Genomic DNA, 20,375 nt, shown 5'->3' on the forward strand with positions numbered 1-20,375 from the left:
GGATAGAAGACGTTTTCTTTACAATAAAAGTCTTGCACTCAGGTTTAAACTCAAAAGTTTTTCCACTTTGAAGCATCAGTAAAAAAATACAATCATGTTTAGATTGCTAATTAATAAGTACTTACAATAGTAAATACATTTTAAATAAGACTCCAGTAAAATTTTGTTGCTGGAAGGAGTAAAGGACAGACAATGACAGAAGTTTATTGTTCTTTTTTTTTTTAATTGTTCAAAAAATGGTAACACATTTATTCAGAAGTCAAAATGATGCGTTTCTATGGTTACCAATTCACAAAATAAAAAAAAGAACCTGCAACCTGCCAAATGTACTGAATTTCATCAGGCAAAGTTGAGTTGTGCAGTGCTGCACAAAATGGACGCAAAAATGAAGAAGGAGGACGACCTCAGATTCATCTATTTCACCTCAACTCAGCAGTTGAGATGTTGACGCAATAACTGGTTTGAACAGGACAATAATTGCAAACACACATAGAAACTAGCCTTGGAATGGATAAAGCAAGTCGAGAAGTAGCCTCAGGAATGACCTTTCGCAAGCCCTGACCTCAGCGCTGTTGACAGTAATAGACTCCGGCTTAACAAACAAGCTTAGCCAATTGCAGCAGGTTGCACGGTCAACTATCCAGACAAAACTAAGCATGAATCTCATCAATCCCACCCTCGTCGTTTGTGTTATTGGACAAGACACTTCAACCACCTTGCCTGCTGGTGTTGGACATAAGGACCTATTGCACAAAGTTGCAGCCTGGCTCCTTGCTATCATCGGGTGTGAATGTTCCCTTTCACACCACATCTTTACACAAAGATTTGACATTAATTATTATTATGATTATGATTATCATCTTGTTGATGTAAACAAAGAAGCACACAGTCAAGGTCACTATTGGAAAGAGACTATTTATTTAACAATATATTTCTAGGGGTTAAACATTAGCCAGTATGAGATTGTTGGGTATGACAAGCTTAAGTAAATTTACCAAGGCTTCCTGGTATTTCTTCAGTATTAAAAAAAAGACCTGCGAGCAAATTTGATTTAGATCAAGGAAAATGCAATATGAGTCATCAAGTACACATACTTTGTGAAGGAAAATGGAATATTTTTGTTCATCTTCTCTCCGCGTAGTAAGTGTGGAGACTAACAAGCAGACATTAGCTGAGACTCTTACTCAAACTACCCGCCCGTCTGCTGCCTCACAGACATGTTGCTTGTAGATTTCCAAGTGTAGTTGTTGTAAATCTGTGTCACTTAAATAGCAGGAATTGGGCAGTTTTTATTTAGTTTCCAAACTGCAACTACTCATGTAGTAACCAGAAATATTTTAAATAGCCAATGTTCTCTTTCATGTAAGCATGAAAAAAGTGCAGCAGCCTTTGTTCATCCAGCTGACTGGATGGCTACTCTTTGATAAAACAACCAACAAAACAGCTCCCTGCAGCTCTTCCTCCCATGTCTCATTAAAATCACTTTCTTTCCAACTTAGGAAGGAGAACGCTGTAGAAGCAGTTTGAAACTACATTCTAAAAACCTGTTCATGTTGAGGGCATAATCTAAAAGCTTGAAACTTTTGTTCTGATAAAGCTAATAGTTAGACTGGCTGAGTTTATTCTTTGTATTTATGTTGCTATGCGGCTCAGGGTGCTGGAGGGCAAAATGATCACTTTTTTCTCTTTTTTTCTTCTACTACTATCCAATTTGCTGTAATTTCAACTGTTAACTTTCTGTTCTCGCTCAGTCTTTTCTCTCTCCACAATGATGTGATGAAAAAGAAACTTTTCAAACTACTTTGAATAATTACTTAAGCTTACTGTACTGGTTCGTAACTGGGATCATTTGGAATGCATGTGTGACTGAATTGAAATACAAGATGACATTTGTGAATTGGCTTAATAGCTTCTTAACAAAGCATCTGTAGGTTGAACCAGTAAACACGAGTTTCAGTTTTCAATTGGGATTTAGTTTTAATTAAGTGCAGTATCTATACATGAGATATAGAAGTTATGTTTTGTAGGAACAAACTGTTGCCATTCTGCCCACATTGCAAATGCCAAGTGGAATTGAAATTATTTTGGCTGATGTTATGTCTGAAAAAGAAACTGGGTAAGTCAGTTTGAATACTAACAAGACGACAAGGTCAAAAGAAACAGTGTGAGAAAGTAGATGAAATTTAAGCAGAAAGGAACATGGAAAGTGACGGCGCAAACTGTGGAAAAAAGAGGAGCAAAAGGTGGAGTTAATTATTTTAGAAGTAAGAAGTCAGAATAGTTGTGCTTTGATAGGTGAGTAAACATCGTTAACTGCTCCACATCTTTCATTTCCAGTCAGTGCATTTCTGGTACCATCCGTGAGTGAGACACCTGATCATCTCTGTTGTTGTATTATGCTTGCAAAAGCCCACATGCCCAAGTGCACCTCTTCTCATCAGAACTTAATCTTTCCTTTTCAACACTAATGAGGTCAAATGAAAAAGAATAATTCTGATAGAAACAGTGATGTGTAGCATGTTAATAGCTTAAATGTATCTTTTCATCATTTCAAGAAGACGGACTCGGATTTTGCCGGGGGGAGGGAGCAGCAGCAGCTTGGGAGATAATTGGAGATTCATGAAGTGATTGTGATTATTGATGAGAGAAGTGGAGAGGATGGCTGAATGCTATTTATCCAGACCCGCCTCAAACGGAGCTGCTAGTGACATAAACAACAGGTGTGAGCGTGCATCTCTGTGCTCAATTATAGGTTTTAATGAATACAAATTCCAAATTAGCAGAGGGTGAACGCGCAAACACAGACATGCACACAAACACAGCGGTTTCATAAGCAAACATACAGAATGACAGGTTTTAAACCTCACCACCCCTGAGGAGCAAAAACAAGATAGTAACAAAGAGAGACTAGAGGCTTGCAGTAATTTATTTTCTTTCTCTCACTGGAACAATATTGACTGAAAATAACTTAAGGGAGGATACTGAAGATGGCTTCAAAATGTTGGAACCCAATTAAACAATGTTAATGTAAACCTCACATCATGATATTAGAAACAGTATGGCAGGGAATGCCATCGTTTTTTTTTTTTTAGATCAGCAGACTGAATAATACAAGTTTTTGCAATTGTTTCAGTTTCTCACTGATTAGCTCTGCCCAGTAGTTGATTTTATTTTCTGTTTATTGAATGCAGAGGCATACTTGCTTTCTGCATTTCTTTTATCCCCGACATTGACTACATTTATTTCCCCCTGGATCGCAGCTACGGAGAAAATATATTTGTCCAACAAACAAAATTTGAACTCAAATTTGATGGTTTTATGACGTCTTGGGGTAAAAATGAAAATTTCCTTCATCATATTTACAAAGTAAAATCTACTCTGTATTAGTTTGGGGCGTAATTTAAAAGAACATTTGCAAGGTCGAACCCTCTCACAGAAAGGACTCATTACATTCATAGGCTTACCTTTGGCTTTATAATACTCCAAAAGTTAAGACAAACTGTGGAAAAGGCAGATTCACTTCACAGTTGCAGCAATTAACCTTGGCAGCTTCAAGCTTTAGCGTAATGACAAAACAACACACAGCACAGAGACAGCAAAACTGTAAATCATTAAAAGGAATATGTGTGATCCTTAAATGGTTTAAAATAAATCTGCAGAGTGAGAAACCTGAGCTCAAAAGTGTCCAGCAGGTTTTTAATATTGCTTAGTGGCTCCTGAATTTGGACACTTATCTAAAACAAATCCTGTTAAAAAAGAACATTGTAAAGTTTCTTTTTTATTTAGACCTGAGATTAACTTCAGATTTTGTAAAGAAATCACTAAACAAAATATTTCAAGACTCAGATGCATAGAAGAGACCCTCAGTAAGTTGCCTTTGTCTTTTCGCATGTCATATTCCACTATTGTGATCACATAATTTCATGTCACCGGTTACAATAAACCAATGCAAACCACTTCACATCTGCTTAACAGCAAGGTGAACCATCAGCATGTGAGTCCGTCGGGCACAGTGTCCTTGTTCTCACAGGAGCTTCTCAGTCCAGACCTGAAGAAATTTTTCGACACCACTTTGCACAAAGGTGGTGTCAGATGTAATAATAATTTCCACATTATTAATACATCTGGGGATATATTAATATAGGTCAATGACTGGCCAAGCATTGCTGAATTTACAGCTTTATAAATGTAAAGGATACATCACGAGGTAATCCTCAACTGTCACGGTAACTTTACGAGGTCAAATCTGATTTGGGCTTTCGAAAGACAATCTAAGAAATCATCTCAATCTCATAGTACGGCCTGACATGTAATACTGGGTATCACTTCACTGCACAAATGGCTGCAGTGTCACAATAAGAATTGATATGTTAAAATGTGGGCAAATTGTGGGATAAAAGTATTTTCAAGCCGTGGTAATCTCCACAATAAAGTGGATATGATACAACGGTGACTTGTGAAAGCACAAACTCCCTCAGTGCTTTTGAGCGTTGAGTTGGAATGAAGTCCCACTACAAAGTGAAGCGTTAAAGCCTTTCAACACGAGATGAAAGCCAGACATAGACATGAGAAGAGCTACGAGGGATGTCGTCATCCCGTCTCACACCAAGGTGTAATTGAGCTATAAACCCTCTTAGTCCATTGCTACTAATAACCAAGAGGAAAACCTTATTTGGATTAAATCATTTGTGCAAAGTTCGTTTGTTTGAAGAGTTTCTGCGAAATGCATTAAAGCTTGCCAAAACTTTTGCTTTTATGTTGGAATCACCATACGGCAGCAAGAGGAAGGAGAATTTCTGAGGTGTTGCTATCTTTAAGTTGCACATTAATGGTCACCCACCAAGACGGTATACGCTTCTTTATATCAAAAGGGGATGAAGGAGAGAGATATCCTATGTCTGTGAGTCCTGCTGTCTCTCGGTGCAGAGTCTGCATTTCACATTTGAGCTTGGATGTGTCTCCTCAGCTAAGAGTGGAAGCAACCTCCTCTAAGCTCATAATTTAGTCCCAGGAGCCAGAGCACAGTTCAATCAAATTCCAACCAACAGGAATAAAATCTGCATCATAACAAGCAGAGAAAAATAGTAATGATTGGTAATATTTACTGTGGATGGCTGAAGCACAACTGAAGCAGGAAAATGAGGATCTGCTGTTATGCAAATTGGCCTTCCTTGTGTTTTTTGGTGTACATTCCATCCCAAAATATTTTATCTTTAGCAAAAAAAAGATGTTTACTAGAGTTGGGCTTTATGTGTTTTTATCTTCCACACCTGTTGAGCCTTTTAAAAAGTGAGCTCCACTCATAATCATGACTGACTGTAAGTATTTTAGAGTTTGAACCACAAATATTCTGATGCAGTCCACACTCACAAAAACTGTAAAATAGCTTGTGTTGAAGCAAGCCGCAAAAGAGATGCAGCTATGTTTTGTGAATTCTCAGCAAAACATAGAATTCACAGAGCTTCATGTAATTGTTTAGACCTTAAAGTTGCATTTCACTATTATGAATTTGTTTTTGCTTTCTACAGAGGCATTACTGAACTTCATTCTTTAATCTATGCCACACAATATCTAACAACCAGAGCTCCAGCTACAGCTATTACCAGGGCTGAGTGTGACCACACAAATCAGTCTAATGTTTGCTTCAGGGGATTCTGAAGGTAGAAAAAGTCCTTCACATTTCCTTTTGTGGCAGGTGCCTCATGAGTCCATGTTGCTCATAAGGCACCTGCCACAGCAGAGCCACATAACTTGCCTAATTCCTGGAGCTGAGCACTTTTTAAATGTTAGTTTTGCAAACCTTTGGTCATGTTAATACAAATAATATACAATTTCAACAAGTTGTCAATTAATTTTTGTTTTTACTTTCTGTCCCTCATCTAAATAACTTTTTTTTTTTTCCATGTAGTGTAAGTTGTTTATGCTGCATAAATTCAATAATTTACATGTGGGTAATTAGTACAAAGGAGACAAAAACCTACTCTTCAAAAATTGTCTTTTCATTTTTTTCTTTTTGTGAGATTGGTTATCGGCCAATTTTTAAACGTGAAGCCGATCTAATCCACCAATGTTATCAACCTCGGAAAAAGTCTAAAAATCAACCACTGTGCTTTTCTTTTCTCCAGAGAGAGAGGTTTCACTGGCCAACCAGGTCATGTCTGCACACTTACAGTTAACAATAGTTACCCCATTGTTGCCAATTCAGCAACTTTCTTGATATATTGAGCAACATTTCAAAAAATGGTGTCGGCCAAAATCGGAATCGGTAAGTTAGGCTTTTTAAAAGATTGGTAATCGGTGATCGGCCAGAAAACTGAAATCGGTGCACCCTTAATATCCACTTTGGCAAATTTAAGTAGACATTTTTCTGTGAGATTTGTCTCATAGGAAAAATAAAATGTTCAATGAAATGTAAAGACTGACAAACACATTGAGAGCAGTGAAGTTGGATAATTATTATGCCAAAATGGTTTTTGATTTCATATCTCGTAATAAACATCTGTTAGCAGAGATAAACAGAATGCTTTCATTCCAGTTGAAACTCGAAATTAGGTTTTAGAAAAAGTAATTCTGTGAACTGACATCTGTTCTCAGTGATTCACAAATGCTTATTGATTTCATTTTAACAAACTTTTTTTTAAAGCAAGCTCCTAGAAATGTTAAGATTGTAGCTGGTCTCTGATTTCTTGGTTTTGCAGAAAGAAGAAAAAAAAGTACAACATAAAATGTCCTGGCATGCAATGAAAAGAAATATAGAACTAAAATACATGAAGCACAGCCTTTAATTGGTGCTTTGAGATGATAGGTTGCAGGAAAATGGAGTCAAATCCTTGGGATGATGTTGCTTGGCTGTCACTATCTTCTGCTTCATTTGTCCAGTTGTCTCCCTCCTATAACTCTCAGCCAATTAGAGATGGCTATAAGCTGCCATCCGTCTATTAGCCGCCAAAAGCTTTCCAAGAATCCCCCAGGAATGGCTCTCTGTTGTGAGGTGTGTATGTTCTCACTGGCTGCTCTGACTTAACTGTATCTCTGTCTTTTGCCTCAAGAAATCAGGATAGCCCTAAATTGCATAAGATAGAAAAGTAAAAAATAGTGAAGACTCAGGCACACACGCACAGAGCCGACACATGGTTGAGCTGTCTCTTCATTTCCACCCACCTCTCACACTCCGAGACAACCGAGGTGGAGTCCAAATATAGTGTGGATGACAACACACCCTTCATAGCAACCTGCTACATGACCAGCTTGACAAACAGTGGAATCACCCATGAGACCAGTGATGCATAGGGAAGACATATCGGTAGAAAGAGAGAAAAAAGTGATAATTTTCAAGCTTTGAAGCTTATATATATTATGCATTTTTAAATTTAAAAAAGTATCTGATTTAAAAAGTGTGAAGACACAAGGCGTTAGTGTTTGAGCATCAAAACGCTATTGACATTTGTATGACAATTCATCAGCACACAATGAAACTGAACAAATGGCAATTTTAAAATAAAAATAAAACAGTTAGCTTCAGTGTGTAAATGTATCTGTAGCTCTGACAGGTTATTACTTTCTGTCTGTCAGGAGAGACAACATGTCCCAGTGCCCTGATCTCAGAAGTAATTACAGTTGCCATGGTATAGAACAAAGATCCAATATCCTTATTTTTTTTTTTAAATAGCTTCAAAAATAATATCAAATGAAACAAACTGAAATAAAAAAATAAATAAATGTGATTCCATAAAAACTTAGGATAAATTGCATGTCAGTTAAACTTTTTATTGAACAGCTGCTGCTTATTAAAACTGATTAGATGTTAAATGAAACTTGGTATTTACCCAAATCATCTAGTTCTAAAAGTATCTGGTTTCTTATTTGGGTTTGGTTTGTATAGCACAGTTTGAATAAGAATACAATACATACAGTACAGAGAAAACTATCCGAGAACGCATGATGTTTTAATCAGACGTATGATAATGGAGAAGGTGGAAGTTTACCATGTTGAGGAAAGAAATAAGTTAATGAGACTAACAAGCGCAGCACGCTGAATGCACATCTGGCTCCACCTTTCTCCACTCCTATCTGTCACACATCCAGAAGATTTGCAACTGACTCACCCTGTGGTTACAGCAAGTGACAAAATGGAGCTGCAAAAAGCAATAAATGGGGGAAGTTACACTGATAAGTCAACAGAGTGCAAAGTCAGAGGTCTGGAAGGATTTTTAACTCATAGCAGTTAAAAATAATATGTCAGATTTACTGCAGGCTCTGGCTACAAACTAGAGCAATTGTTCTGGTTGGATTGGACTTGGACACAATGCCTATGGGCTCAGGCCAGATTGGATTTTCAGGCCCAATCTAAACTCTACTGCAATTATCCCATCTATCTTCAACTCTGACCAGCTTGTCAATAGTAAGGAAAAGCATAATACTACTGCTACAATACTGTGTTCAGGGTGAGATCCAGTGTTAGTTTTTCCACCACATTTATTTTATTTTTTTTTTTACATTTTTTCATGCCTTTTCGGGTTCTTCTTTCTCTGTTGCTCTTTCATGAAAGTCCGTTTTCCTGACAACAGACTCTCCCACCTAAGTTGTGGGTCTATGCAGCTTTTTAAAGATTTCCAGTGTTTCTCTTGGATGCCTCTATGATTTAGCGTCAGTGTCAGTTTGGGTGGACAGACATGCCTTCTTAGGCTTGCTGTTGTGCCATAAATGTCCCATTGTTCAGATGATTGTTTGAACAGTGCTCCATGAAATCCTCCCAGGTTGGGATTCGTTTTACAAACTTATTCAGCTTTAAAAGACTCTGCAACTTTTCTTCCCACAGCATGACGTTGCCACCACTATATTTCACCGTAATGTATGTTCAGGGTAATGTGAACAGTCAGCTTTCCTCCACAGAATGTGTTGGGCATGGGCCAAAAAGGTCAAGTTTTGTCACCTCTTCAATATTTGTTGGGTCCTCTACATGATCTGTGGCAAATTTCAAACCTTCCTGTTTGTTTTTAGCAGATCATTTTCATTTCATTTTGTAACAAAGCAGTACTTTGTGCTTTTCTACCTTTTCAAATCTAAGTAAAACACATTAAAGTGTGTTGATCACAATGTGACAAAGTGTGAAAAAGTTCAAAGTTTCTGAATATATTTGCAAGGCAGTCTGAACAATTGTTTTCCCAAATTAACTTAATTTTTCTGCTGCGGCCTTTTGAAAAGAACCACAAAGACAATTCCCTCCACTGTGTCTGGTCACTGTGACAGCTTGACAAAACTCTCCAGAAAGCAGTAGCTGTTTGTGAGCATTCACACTCACAATGATACAGTGCACTCCACATCATTGCTTCCTTAGCTCTCAGCCTGACAGCTGTCAGCCATGGGAAAAGAACGGGTGGAAGACTTTTCAGCACTCTAAGAGCAACTTGCATTGCCTCACTTTCCACAGTAGTGAAATCCAGACTTTTGTGGGAATCAATGAAGATGTGGAGAATGGTCTGTGCTTGCGTAAGGCTGAATGTTTTCTTGTTTCTATGCCTATCCGCAGCTCTCCTGGAGTGTTCGTGTAACATGTTTCGAGTAGAAAAAAGACAGAAGAACTGTTCTTTCGGTTCTAAACTTCCACTCTGACGTTTCCCGGTATTCTCCTATTTCATATGTCTCCAACAACTTTTCAGCAATAAAGCATTTCAAAAAACTGTTACAAAGGTTTCTAAAACACCAAGAGAAGTGAAACAACATGATGGACTGCAAGCATTGTTGTGTTCAAAGAGAACAAAATGATGGCAAAGGAAAATAAATTATGAAGCAAGAGAGAGAATAAAATGGCACAAATGCAGAGTGATAGCTGGCGGTTTTAATCTGAGGAAAATCCAAATTACAAATGGAACCAGTTCAATTCTGTATCTCCATCAGATCCAAAACTGATTCTTGGACATATCCAGAAATTGCTTGATACATTCAACCTCTATGATACAGTACATTTATGATCCAGAGGCTTGTGTTGCTGCACATCATGGTGTGGCTCATTCTAATCTAATAGTTTATGCTTCGAGTCAAATAAACTAGAAGAAAAATAGTATATCACAAAATACATGACAAATATTTGACAGATTTACTTGTTTATTAAAATATCTTAACAAAAGACCCCAGTTTGCGGGCGGTCTCTGCTCAGCATGGCCTTTTTTGGGAGATATTTAAATATGAGGAAGAAACATATTTAGATATCACTACAGTTACAACAATTGTTAAAAGAAAATCTCAGAGTGATTCTCTAAACACTGCTAGGAAAATAAGTATGCAGCAGAAAATGCTTCACTTCATTCTTTAGAGCTTTAAAATTCTGCTCTAAATCTCTGTCTGCCATTTACTGTGTGCTGATAAGGTAGAAAGTGAAGAAAATGAAAGTGAAGGCAATTCTAAATCAAAAAGAGATCAAGACTTGTTATAATGCAAAAAACAGAGATGATTATGGTAAAAGTTGCAAACACATCATGTTAAAGATGCAAAGCTTCAGCTATAAAACAAATGTCAACGTTATAAAAATAGCAAAAGTAACTTGAAATGAGCAGCACACAGCTCATCCTCTTGCCTTGGCTGTACTTCTCCACACTTTGAGAAGGTCACTGTGACACGGATCACATTTCTAACGGTTAAGCTCTTTGTCCAGCTTTGAGAATTTGAAATGGTAAAGGTTTCTTTCTGTGCAAAGGAAATATCATCTGTGGCTTCCCCAAAGGAACCTCACAGATGCCTGCCGAGGATAAAAAGAAATGATCAGCTCTGTGTCTTAGAGCAAAGTTTGGAGAGAAACTGTGTCCACCTGTCTTTACACTCCTGCCTCCTTTGTCTCGTTTCAAAAGACCTCTTCTCACACTGCTAAAAGCTCACCCAGTTTTTTTTTTTTTTTTTTTTTTTTTTTAAAACATGTTGAACCTCAGCACAAAGGAACTGCACATCAAATGTCACAGCCCAACAGCTGTAGCCGTGGCAGGTGGCACCCTGAAGCACCTTCTGAATGAAGCTTCCAGAAAAGTAGAAGAATGCAGATGGAAAATCCTTTCAGAGGTGAGCAAAGGTGCATTATGGGAGCGAGCAAGCCCAGATGGGCCTTAAGGTTTGGGTGGTCAAAACCACCACAGAGGGAGAAAACTGTGTAAATTCCGATAAAGTGTAATTGAGCGGGACCGTAATCGCAGTTCTACATTTTTAACAGTGACACGCATAATTGTTGCACGGTAGCTCTTGACATTTTGCTGTCCAATCTTCATGCGATCACACCTCGGCTGCGGAGCATGTGGCATTTCTCTGCGAGCAATAATAAGGTGGTAACAGACTGTCCTTTTGGTTCTGCTGCTGTGCTTTGGCATTAAAAAGGTTGGAGATTTATTCCCAGACCAGCAGCACTTCACTTTTTGCAATCAATAATTAGAGGCGCTGAGGAAATCTGTTCCTTGAGAGGTGATATTAAAAACGTAGGTCAAAATCTGACTTACTAGTCTATTCTTAACCCGCGGACATCAGTACCTTTAGTTTCAATTTCAATCTGTTGTACCATAGAGTAGTTTGCCTTACATACAGAGATCAAGCATAACATTGTGACCACAGACGTGACGTGACTAACACTGGTGACGTTTTCATCCCCTTATTGTTTAATGTCGCCCCGTATGTTTCTATTTTCTTTGCACTTTGGTTTAGGCTCTTATTTTAGTGTTAGTTAATTCTCTCTTTGATTATAGCTTCACTTGGTTTTCTCATTGTTCATTGCTAGTTTCTTTTGTTAAGCTCACTGATTCCATGTCCTGTTCTCCAGGTGTCATTTTTGTAAGCGTCTTTGCTTAATTATTAAACCCTCTCTATATATTTTCCACCTCCAGTGTGCCTGTATCCAGGTTCTCCAACACCGAATTATGAAAAAAGTTTCACTTTTTGAACTGAAGTACTGAAAAAGGATACAAAATAAGTATTTTTTGTTGTTGTTGTTGTTGAGATGCTTTGAATGAGAGTTAATCTGTCGTAGATGCAGAATTTCCACCTTAAGACATTGGTAAACTTAGTAAAGGATTTGAAGGATGCTTGCACATTTGATCGCTTACTGCATGCCACTAAGTCCGACTTGATTGAAGAACCGCATGAGCTGCAGCACAAACTGATGCCTGGAGACTTGAAAATGGTCTTAATCGCACACATTTTACACGTGTCTCTACATGATGAATTGTGTTCATTGGACCTTGACGCTCAGACGCCTAGCAAAGAGTGTTTGATGAGGAGGTGTATTAGCCAAGCTCAACTTAAGGCAACAATCCAAAGGAGAATCGTTTAAATCGTGGCTGCTGAGTAATGGTGCAAATAAAAACTTTCCATTCGATTCTCTCAAGGTTTACATTAGTGAGATGGGGCAAGCTGTTATGTCAACATCATATTCAGCTGCTAAATATTTGCTTCTTCTAGACAACACCTGTGTGCAATTTCTCACAGGTAATTCGTTTGTGCGAGCAGACTTTCAGATACAACGTCCTCCTGCTGTCTAAGGAAGCGCTTTTCTGCAAGAGAACTTCTGGGTTTGTACTCACGTCATTACAGTGAAAGCGCTCAGCTCTTGTCATTCTTTAGCACCTGTGTGTCTGCTCATGTCTGTCTGCGATGTCTGCTGGTGTTGTTGCAGGCTTAGCCCTCTTAGTTATAGGAGTGCCGGTCAGCACTCGGCTGGAGATGTGGGTCTTAAGGCTTTGTCCGCAATTCACCACAGCTGATTGCTCTTCTGGATGGTTGGGATTCTCTGCTAAGACTGGAATTACCGACCCATGTCGGCTTCCCACCTTTACAGCAGACTTTCCAATGCCTGCCCAGCCAGAACTCCAAAAACTCAGAGAATTGAAAAAGAGTATTTCTGTAGGTGAACAGCTTTTGATTTTTGTCTTGTTTTCAATGTTGATTAAAAAATTCCCTCAACTCTCTTACCTCTAAAAGCCACCTGGCTGAGAGTTTTTCTTCTAAGCAGTGAATTGTTAGTTTTTCATTGTCATTTCCTCATTTTTAAATTGCTTTCCTTTTGATTTAAGCTGCCAACTACAGATCAGCAGTGGTGAGTATGGTTTCATTTTCAAGCTATTATGCATTTTAAAAATCACTGAAGTTTTCTGTCAGACAGTTTCTTTACATGACAAAAAAATCAACTCCTTCAATTATGTGACAATGAAAGTTGCTGAGTTGTCAGTCAATTGTGTACAGAACCCAGTCCCATAAAACTTGACACCTTTTATTTGAAAACCAAAGAACCACATGACCTGATTCAGATTAAATTACAAACAATTCAATATGATACTGTCCAAATTCAGTTCAATCAATGCAGCTTATCATAAAACTTTAATTAGTAAAACAGAACTACAAGGAAGCCCAGTCAATTACTTAAAATATTTGACTTTACACCAATCCTTCATTTTGCCTTGGTAACAGAGGATAACATGCCTCTCCTTTTGAAGAACAACAAGCCAAATGGATTAACATTTCTTTCAGTATCCATGTATTAGCTGAAATGTTTCATATTTCTTTTACAGGTGGATAAAAAAAGTAAAAACAATAGTATCTTAAAAAAAATAATCAACTGATTGTTTGATATATTAGCTGGATGTTTATTTACACTCCAAACTTTGAGGGTTGACATCCTGTAACTTTTAGATATTTTGCTTCTAAATACACTTGACCAAATTAATATGGTCATTAGCAGGACTTGCAAAACGGATACAGTTAAGCCCAAAGTTATGCTAAAATTAATCTAAAATTATTCATACTCCTCTCAATGATTCATGACAATCTCTTTTTTAAGTATTACCACAATCATGCCCTTCATAAAATCACTGACTGAGTCGTTGCTCTTCTCTACTGGTTTTATGTTTGGTAATGATCTTCAAATCTCTGTGGATGGTTGGCCTCCTTGCCATCATCCTGATCTTTAGCTCCCTTTCTTATAAAAAGTAAAAATTAGTTTAAAGCTGGATCTTGCCGATGTTCTGAATAAATCTGAACTCATCCTAAGTTTTATCTCCGTAGAGAAAGGCCCCGATTTTATTTTGAAATCACTTAGTTTTACAGTCTTAGGGTTTGTGTTTGGGGAGTACGCATTACAGAAACTGGAATTTATTGTACAAACCAAAATAGATGTGTCCCGTTGGAAAGACCATTCTGCTGCTGTAACCTCACATGAAAGACTACTGAAGTCGAACTACTCCTTCCAACTCGACAGCTAGCATTCCAGCCTACAGAGCACAATGAAGCCATCAAATGTTTTCAGCGAAACAGGCTGAAGTTTTCATTGTCTTCTGGTGGTTTTTAGCTCATGAGAAAGACCAAGCCAGCCAACAGAGGGGTTAGGGCTTTCTGTCAGCATAAACCGTCTCCACACAGCAGCCCAAACCTGAACTGACAGGCACACACCTCGCCAACAGTCCTGTAACAACTCACTATTGTTCCCATCTGAAATGTCCTGCCCACACCTTTTAGAGCCAGGAGAAAAAGGAGCGTGTGTGTGGCAGTACATAGACGTCCACGTCAAACTGGGATAAATCTGCAGCACATGTTAATTTGAACTAATTTACTATTAGCGTCATTTTACTCAATCCTAAAGTTTTAATTCACGGATTAAAAACTGTTTAAATGCCAGAATGGTGAGGCTGGTCTTTAATATGTGAACTCGACAACTAAATTGACTGTCTGCGGGTCTGTTTGGTGCTGTTCTCTGTGTGAGTGAAAAGAACCTTATACAATGTCCTTTTGTATTTAGTAAAAGGTTTTTAAATGCAGTCCATTACTGTTACCATTTGCCATCAACAATCATTTCCACCATTTTTCCCTGTTCCTATTTTGAAAATTATCATAACAGCTTTTTGAAAGGACTTCATTTTTTTCTAAAGGTTTTAGGTAAACTTGCTGAACTGCAATACAATGAAATATGAGATTTTAAAAGAAAGCGCCGATGTAGAATGTAGGAGTACCAAGATGAACATTAGCTAGCAGTTTTATTCGAAGGTAACAAAAGCACTGCTGAGAAGTCCAACATAAAACTCAAATTCAAAACAGGAAGAAGCAAGCAATGAAACAAGCAATGTTTGAATAACAGGAAACCATGCAACATGGTGTCACTGTGCACAGGAAGCACAGTGACCAACACTTTCCAACTGCTATAATTAGCAAAACAAAAACAAAAAAAAGGCTGCTTGTGAATCTTTTTCCACCACACTTTCCTTTTACTTAACTTTCCATCAATATGCATGTAAGCTGTGAGCAAACAACTTGTTTACCAATGACCTTTTGTGGCTCCTCCGCTCTCCTTGTGGAGGGTGGCAATGACTAGCTAAGTGAACGGTTTATAACACAATCTGATACATGATAACAAAGGTTAGACCCACGAGTCCCGTATGTCGGAAGTGATAATGTTATATGCTGCGCCATGGTGGAAAATGCTGCCAAGGGTTGCATGAGACTTCCATGCAAGCAAAGCCATTAAAAACTGGATCATTACTTATATTCCAAGTGTAATTTATTGATACCAAATTATATTGACAAGCAGGTTTTCAGTATCCTTACATCAGAAAAATAAAGACTGCAGCTCTTTTCAACAGGACTGATGGCCATGTGCTGGCAATGTGCTACAATTGTTAATTAAAAGAGTAACATTTAACACCCCATCTTCATGTAAATACCAACATGAAGATTTTACAGTAATGCCAAAATATTAGGTTTTATTTTTGACCAATTTTCTGTGTGTCTGTGTGTGGAGCATTCAAAAATGTTAAGACTGTGTTGGCTCATGAAAAACCTCTAAAAATATATACATAGAAAACTTAAAAGCAAAAAGAGTGAATGATAATGACTGGCCCTACATTTTGAAAAAGAAAAGTCCTTATCTTATGTAAAAAGATAAGTCAAATGTTGTTCTCAGGGCAAAAAATACCTGAATATATTATTCAGTCATAAGGACAGCAAATGTTTGTGGAGATGAAAATATAAAACTTAAAAAGTGAAAATTAATGCCATTCTTACCTTCTGCCGAATCTCTTCTTCCATCTTGATGGGGGAGCCGAGTTCAGCCACCTGTCGAACTCCTTCACTGGCAAAGCCGCCATATTCCCACAGCACATAACTCCTGGAGTGGGACGCACCAATCAGGGCAGACCAGTGGTTGGCACGTCCTAAAGGAGATGGGAGCTTTAGCACTGAAATTACTCATTTGTGAAAGATGTTAGACAATAACATGGATTCTCTGTCAGTAACTTAAAAACCAAAAAGACAAAAACCAGCCAACTTATGACTAAAAGACTAATTTTGATATGGCAAGTCAAAGAGTCATAGCTTTACCTAAGGGTATAGGCATCCTTAAATCATACAAATTAAGCAGCTAACCTAAGCAAACCTTAAAGATTGAACTGTTTTCCCAAAGAACTTTCCTACGTTTTTTTACTCTTTGAAGCTTTATATAAGATGAATCAGTTGAAGAGAGTTCTTCTGTGAGACTAACTAATAATGGATGTCATTAGAACATTGCATAATGGTTAATGTCAAAGGAAATTCTGATTCTTCAGGCCATTTGAATTGCCTTTTAAGTCCAGGATAACAAAGACAAAAAGAAAAAGAAAAGTTCACACCAGTCACTGTGAGGAACAAACTAATCAGACACAGAGTGTGTGTGAGTGTTGGGCCCGGATTGCTATAATTACTCACTTGGATAATCTTTTGGATGTACTTTTTCTGACCAGTTGCCGTAGAAGGTAAGTCTATATTTAGCAGTTCCACAAGCACAGCATTCGATTGCAGGTACTTCTGTGACTTCACCGGGAACACGCTCTGCAGGGAGACGGGATGTGAAAGATACCAAACACAAATACTCAAATAATACAACAAATCCACAGACCAGTAACCTAAATAATACCATGATAAAACTGTTAACATTTTCCAACTTAAGGTAACATTGTAAGTAGGTTTTGAATCATTTGTGACCTCATTCTTTTCAGCTTCAGTGGAAAGCAAATAAACAACTTCTACACAAAACCTAAGCTCTAGATACTCTGTGGGAAAACATTGGCTGTTGCTTAAATAACAGTGCAGATTTTTTTTTAATAGGATGGGTTCAGTCAGCACCAAAACCAATCAAAGCATCACACTAGAGAGGAAATTAAACGATCCTCCTGAGTCAGCTATTATTCTAGTATATTCTCATATATTTAACCAGGAAACATAAAATGATGGGTGGATGGATATACTGAAACCTAGAAGTCAGGAAATGACTACAACATGAAAAAAGCGGGTTATTTAATCTGGTCCACATGAATGGTCAGACCAAAAGTCCCTGTAAAATACATAATATTGTTCCTTTTTACAAACGTTCAATGGGAAACTCACTGACTTTTGACTGATTTACATGAATTCTGTCTGCTAAACAGAAAGATAGTGCATTTAAGTACAAAACTCCACTCAAACAAAACTATTTCAAAGTTACTAAGGTGTACAATCCTGATAAACAATTACTTGGGTCAATTTAAATGATGACTGATAGCGATAAGAGGCAGTAAGAATCTAGCAAGCAGGAAAAGAAGAGAAAAGAAATGACACACAGACTCATAAATATTCTAATTTTGCCCTGGACCAATGTTTCTGAAAGATAGGTCAAGGCGATAGTTTGAATATTTATGAATCACCCAATTATTTAGTGGAAATTTTCTCCTGACATCCAAGTCGCAGAAAGGCGAGTCAAACTTTAAGCACCTAGCTTATGTCAGAAAATGGAAGCAGGGTGGCTTGATTGACTTGCGCAATAGCATGGAAAATTAGATTTTAGTGTGTAGTGAAAAACTTTATGAAGACAGGAATCCTCTGAGATTCAGCATGATGAAACCATTCAACCAGATACGGCTTTCAATGTACAATGAATGTTTGCGTTTGAGCTGAGAGACGCCTGTGAGTGTACCATCTTACCAGACCGTTGTGCTGATTTTAAGAGATTTTTAAAAAATGATGACGCATTCTTTTGTTGCGGAAATACAATTGACATAAAACCTCAGAAATTGCCCCGGTGATCTCACAGTCTGACCGTGACATCCGCCTCATGCTTCCTGAGTGTTTTGTTAGGACTGTGGGAGGGTTAAACAGTTTGTGTCCAGGATGTGTATGGTCTGCAGAGATGCTGGCTGCCTTTCTTCTTTCCCTAGACCTGTACATGTAATTTATGTAGAGGGACTGGTTTTCGTGCTATATGTGGACTACTAGCATTGAAGGATGGATGAAAAGAGAAATCTAATGAAACATTCTTGATAATAATCTGAAGATGCAAGACATTTATCCCTAGTACACAGCTACATACAAAACAGCATACTACTGACATTATTTGTTTTAAAAAATATATCTATGTCTATCTGAAGGAGTCACTGGGCGAGAGGCAGGGTACACTCTGGACGTCATTCCATCAAAGGACAATACAAAGACACAAAGGACAAACAACCATGAACGCACCATGAATGCAGAAAAGTTGAGAGAGACCCATTAACCTAATGCTCATGTTTTTAGACTATATATATTTTACTATTTCAGCCATTACTTAATTCAAGAATTAATTTGTTTTGATGTTTCTGAATGTGAGGATTGTTAGTGTTCTTACAAATATCTGGTGCAAATTTCATGTCAGTAGTATTTTTTTTTTTTGTATATTTATAGAGAAATTTTCTCCCATGTAGTTTTTAAAACATGATGAGGGAGGTGTGAGGTTATCTGAACCAGAGCAGAGGGGAAATACTACATTCGGAGAAGGCTACAATAGCCGCATGATGACAAGTCTAGGTTGTAAAAATGAGCTGGAAAAGACGGAGTGGAAGAGAAGATGGGCAGCTGTCATTACCTTTCTCACACAGTCGAATGGTGAGAGAGCCCTGATCCTGGAAAAAGATGACTCTTTTCTGGACAATACTGGCCCTGCAGACACAGAGAACAAGTTTGGAGGAAACGTAGAGTAAGAATAAAGATGAAAAAGAAAATGAAGAAAAGTTGGATCATCACAGGAGTGCAAAAGCTGCATGAAATTGAGATTTTTCAGAGTTTCTTTTCGACGCCTGATCCATGAAATCCTCAGTAAGACGGGAGGGTAATGGCTTCCCTGAGGTTTCATAATGGACACTGAGTACACATTTTTTCACAGGAAAAACCACATTCTCCAATTCTCACAGCACAATCATCCTGCCGCAACAGAAGTAATAATACCCACGGATACGAAGAGGAGGGAGAAAAGACCAGGAGTTACATTAAGAAGACAGAATATAGATCTGTGCAATTGTTGTAGACAAAACCAGGCTTTAACTGATGAGTTAATCTCGACTGAAAATTAAACTGCCCCATCTAAAATTGATTGTTTTTTACCAATGCTTCTGCATTGTTTTGTAAAAAAAAAAAAAATTATAATGGAGGACCAGGATAGCTCAGATGCTTTGTTTTCTACCTCTTCTACTGACATTTTGAAAACAAAGACAGTAACAAATAATCAGAGGAGCACAAAGGTGTGGTGCCCTTACAAAACTTTCCAAATAAGCCTGCCAAATGTTCTGGCAGTAAATAACACAGTCTGTTGCAAGTTCTTCAATCCCAATACTACCCCCAAATAAATAACCCAGTAAATGGTTTTAAAAGTCATCATGCTTTTCTGGTAAGATAACAGAGAGACAACTAAAATGCAGTAAAGACTGGAAGAATAAGCCAAAAAATAAAAAAATATGATCCCTATAAAAAATCTCAACTGTTTTATTTCTCACAGATTCTCTTTGCTGTGCACCGCAAAGAGCATTATTCCATCAAAACTTGAAGTTACTTGAACATAAGGAAAAATCCAAACTGATACTGTAAGCAAGTAGAACTGTATGTTACGCCGGTCAGAAAAGAAATAAATAGCTGTGCTTTTCTTTTTATAAAAGTAGTGTGCCCCACGTACAATAGAGAAAAATAAAACTGCCTCAAAGTGAGCTGAACAACCCTGGCAATGAAGACAGAGGAGGGCGCGCCAACTTTAGGTAGGAGTTATCGGTTATATTGCTTCTATAAATCTCACGTGGGCTGAATGGTGCAGTATACTCTGCAACATGGGGTGACTACTTGGGCATGAAATTGGAAAACAAAAGTGAAATATAATGACAATTACTGAGCCTGATCATTTTTTATCAAATTTTCTAATAGGTAAAGAACAAAATGCTGGTAGTTTGTATTATTCACCAAGTCAGAGAAAGGAGGCGTCTTTACATACAGTCGCTCCAGGTCTCCTTTCTACTAAGCTTATATATTAAAATTTTGTTGTTTTTAAATAATTTGCTTAGATAGATAGATAGATAGATAGATAGATAGATAGATAGATAGATAGATAGATA

General features: G+C 37.7%; 1 protein-coding gene across 3 annotated transcripts in view; it reads right to left on the reverse strand.

Moving 5' to 3' along the window:
* spon1b (spondin 1b) overlaps positions 1 to 20,375 on the reverse strand; it is a 114,829-nt gene that overhangs the window by 38,348 nt on the left and 56,106 nt on the right. For all 3 annotated transcript variants that reach the window (XR_001662919.1, XM_007558582.2, XM_007558581.2), the window contains exons 4-6: positions 18,866 to 18,939; positions 16,699 to 16,821; positions 16,021 to 16,169 (exon numbers count right to left, since the gene is read on the reverse strand). Coding sequence is in view for 2 of the 3 variants with exons in the window: in XM_007558582.2 (XP_007558644.1) it covers positions 16,021 to 16,169; positions 16,699 to 16,821; positions 18,866 to 18,939 (346 nt within the window). In the remaining variant the exon portion in view is untranslated. The remainder of the gene's footprint in view (positions 1 to 16,020; positions 16,170 to 16,698; positions 16,822 to 18,865; positions 18,940 to 20,375) is intronic.

Source organism: Poecilia formosa, unplaced genomic scaffold (assembly GCF_000485575.1).
Source record: "Poecilia formosa unplaced genomic scaffold, Poecilia_formosa-5.1.2 Scaffold97, whole genome shotgun sequence".
Classification (NCBI taxonomy): Eukaryota; Metazoa; Chordata; class Actinopteri; order Cyprinodontiformes; family Poeciliidae; genus Poecilia; species Poecilia formosa.